General features: G+C 57.9%; 1 protein-coding gene across 3 annotated transcripts in view; it reads left to right on the top strand.

Moving 5' to 3' along the window:
* DCLK1 (doublecortin-like kinase 1) overlaps positions 1–2,663 on the top strand; it is a 304,341-nt gene that overhangs the window by 239,288 nt on the left and 62,390 nt on the right. For all 3 annotated transcript variants that reach the window (XM_006879589.1, XM_006879588.1, XM_006879590.1), the window contains one exon: positions 2,174–2,282. In XM_006879589.1, coding sequence (XP_006879651.1) covers positions 2,174–2,282 — 109 coding nt within the window. The remainder of the gene's footprint in view (positions 1–2,173; positions 2,283–2,663) is intronic.

Below are 2,663 nucleotides of genomic sequence, written 5' to 3'. Positions count from 1 at the left end.
GAAATCACCACCTGTCAGTGACGGCGTGTGCACTGCTGGGGCGCTGAGCAGGGAACCTCAGGTACCATGCAGAAATCACCACCTGTCAGTGACGGTGTGTGCACTGCTGGGGCACTGAGCAGGGAACCTCAGGTACCATGCAGTCAGCACCACCTGTCAGTGACGGCGTGTGCACTGCTGGGATGCTGAGCAGATCAGTGGAGCTTCAACACTGAGATGGACGAGGAGGAAAGGCCTGGCAATACAACAGTCTAACTCAGCCGTGGTCGGGACTGGCATGGAGGGGCACACCAAGTGTTAGAGGTTCCGTGCCTTCTGAGGGGGAGCACACTGCTTAGGGGTCTCGCAGTGGAAGACCCAGCTGCCGTCAGCAGCGCAAAAGCACGAGCCAGGGCTCTTGCGGGAGGGACCTGGCCACTTCCGTTCACCACCTTGGGGACCCTGGGAGACAGCACAACTCTGAGCTGAAGGCCTTCTATGAGCTGCAATGGACGTAGCAGCATGGGGGTGGGGTTCAGAACCCCCACACTCTGAGAGGCAGAGCGGGGCCTGGACGTGGTCATCAGGAGAAGCCGCACCCAGGGAAGTTTCATGTCCATGCGCTGCTGTTCAACAATCCCGACTCAGTGCAGACACAAGCTTCCTCTACAAAATGTACTCACCCCTCGGGGTTGAAGTCACCTTGAGAAGAAATTGTTGGTCTGTGGGTGGCTAGTGTTTCAGGGAGAGCACTTTGGCACACATTGGCTCTGTCAGTGAGCTTCATGTGGCCTGGGTGGGGATTGTAACTGGGATTTAGCACTTTAGTGCATGTAAATTTGAGAGGTCAGCTGCAAAAGTCCTGTGTGCCGGAGGTGAAAGGTGATCTGGCAGAGTTACTTGGGGGTTTACAGCTGTCAGTAGTTAAAGTATTGTTAGACACCTGTCACGTATTTGAAGACATTCTAGGTGTGAGAGAGCAGGGGGTGCGGGCCTGAAAAATGGTGTGCTCCAGGCGCCAGCCCCAGCTCTGACGCAGAGAGCTGTGTCTGTAGACATCATAGGCCCTACTGGTTTCACATCTGCTCTGCAGGTTTCTGGGGGGAACATATGTGTGAATCAGAGGCGCTTGCTAGTCCGGGGGACTCAGGCTTGGCCCCTGAGGTGCTTTAGGGAGCTAGTCTAGTTCAGGGTCAAGATTAGTGTCAGGCAGCAGGAGCGGCTCACACCACATCAGACAGCACAGTCTTGTAAAACCTGCTTTACCGTTCGTTCCCATGCTTACCCACCACCTTCAGTGGGTTCCGACTGAGAGCAGCTCTGCTGCAGAGTGGACCAGCCCCACCAGGTTTGACTAGTCTTTCTGCTGTGGAGGGACCCCATTCTGTGTTCAGTGGCCACTCGCTGAGAGCTCGGCAGGCCCACCCTCTGATGACCAGCTCCTTGAGCCCCGGGAGGGACTGCTTATTGGTCTCTGGTGCATAGTCCACACAGAGTCCTGCTAACCCACAGACCTCACCTCTCTGCTGATTCAGACCCACCAGTGTGTCGTTTACAACTTCCAAACACCCAGCTGAGGCCCCCTGTGCCTGCTGGCCTGATGGCAGGGAGAGTGCACAATTCCAGGGAAAAAAATGGAAAGACATTGGGGGCTTCACAGAAAACTCTCACAACTCGGGAGGGGGGACTAGCAGACGAGAAGAGAGGCCCGACAGAGTCTGAAGCACTGGCAGGGGAAGGAGGAGCTGGGTGGACAGGGGATCAGTAGTTGGAATCCACCCAGCTCTCTGGGGGGAAAGGCGTGCAGCCTCAGAACCCAGGGAGGGTCGCCATACTTGGGGACTGATGGCAGTCGCCTGCTTTGGGTGGTAGGTGCAGTGAGCAGTTGGATTTACTTTAGCAGGAAGAGGGTGCTGATTTTGGCTGCAGCAATCACATTGTCAAGGACTGCGAACCCCCTCGCAGCTGTAGACCCCACTTCATAGGAAGGCTTTGTTCTCCGTGGGGGAAGGTGCCATGGACTGCGCTGGAGTTTGTCACCTGTCAGTAAAGGTCCTTGCAGAGTGCTGGGGGGCTGGGGGCTTTACCCTGGCATGACCCCTCGACATCACTGTGTCCCGTCCCACCAAGGCCCAGGGTCCTCTCCCGTGGGCACCTCCTGGCTCCCACTAACAGCCGGCTGGGGTTCTTTCAGAAGCGCTGGATGAAGGCTTCCAGATTCCGGCCACGATAGCTGAGCGCTACAAAGTGGGAAGAACGATTGGCGACGGGAACTTCGCTGTGGTCAAGGAGTGTGTGGAAAGGTGAGCGCGTGTGGTGGACATGGGCCGTGTGGAAAGGGGAGCGGGTGTGGTGGGCACAGGCCGTGTGGAAAGGTGCATGGGTGTGGTGGGCACAGGCCGTGTGGAAAGGTGAGCGGGTGTGGTGGGCATGGGCCTTGTGGAAAGGTGAGCGGGTGTGGTGGGCACGGGCCTGTGGAAAGGTGAATGGGTGTGGTGGGCACGGGCCTGTGGAAAGGTGAGCGGGTGTGGTGGGCACGGGTCGTGTGGAAGGGTGAATGGGTGTGGTGGGTACGGGGCCGTGTGGAAAGGTGGACGGGTGTGGTGGGACGGGCCGTGTGGAAAGGTGAGCAGGTGTGGTGGGCACGGGCCGTGTGGAAGGGTGAATGGGTGTGGTGGGTACGG

Source organism: Elephantulus edwardii, unplaced genomic scaffold, assembly GCF_000299155.1.
Source record: "Elephantulus edwardii isolate Elephantulus edwardi_28Jun2011 unplaced genomic scaffold, EleEdw1.0 scaffold00004, whole genome shotgun sequence".
Taxonomy (NCBI): domain Eukaryota; kingdom Metazoa; phylum Chordata; class Mammalia; order Macroscelidea; family Macroscelididae; genus Elephantulus; species Elephantulus edwardii.
This window is presented reverse-complemented; position numbering and strand designations above follow the sequence as displayed.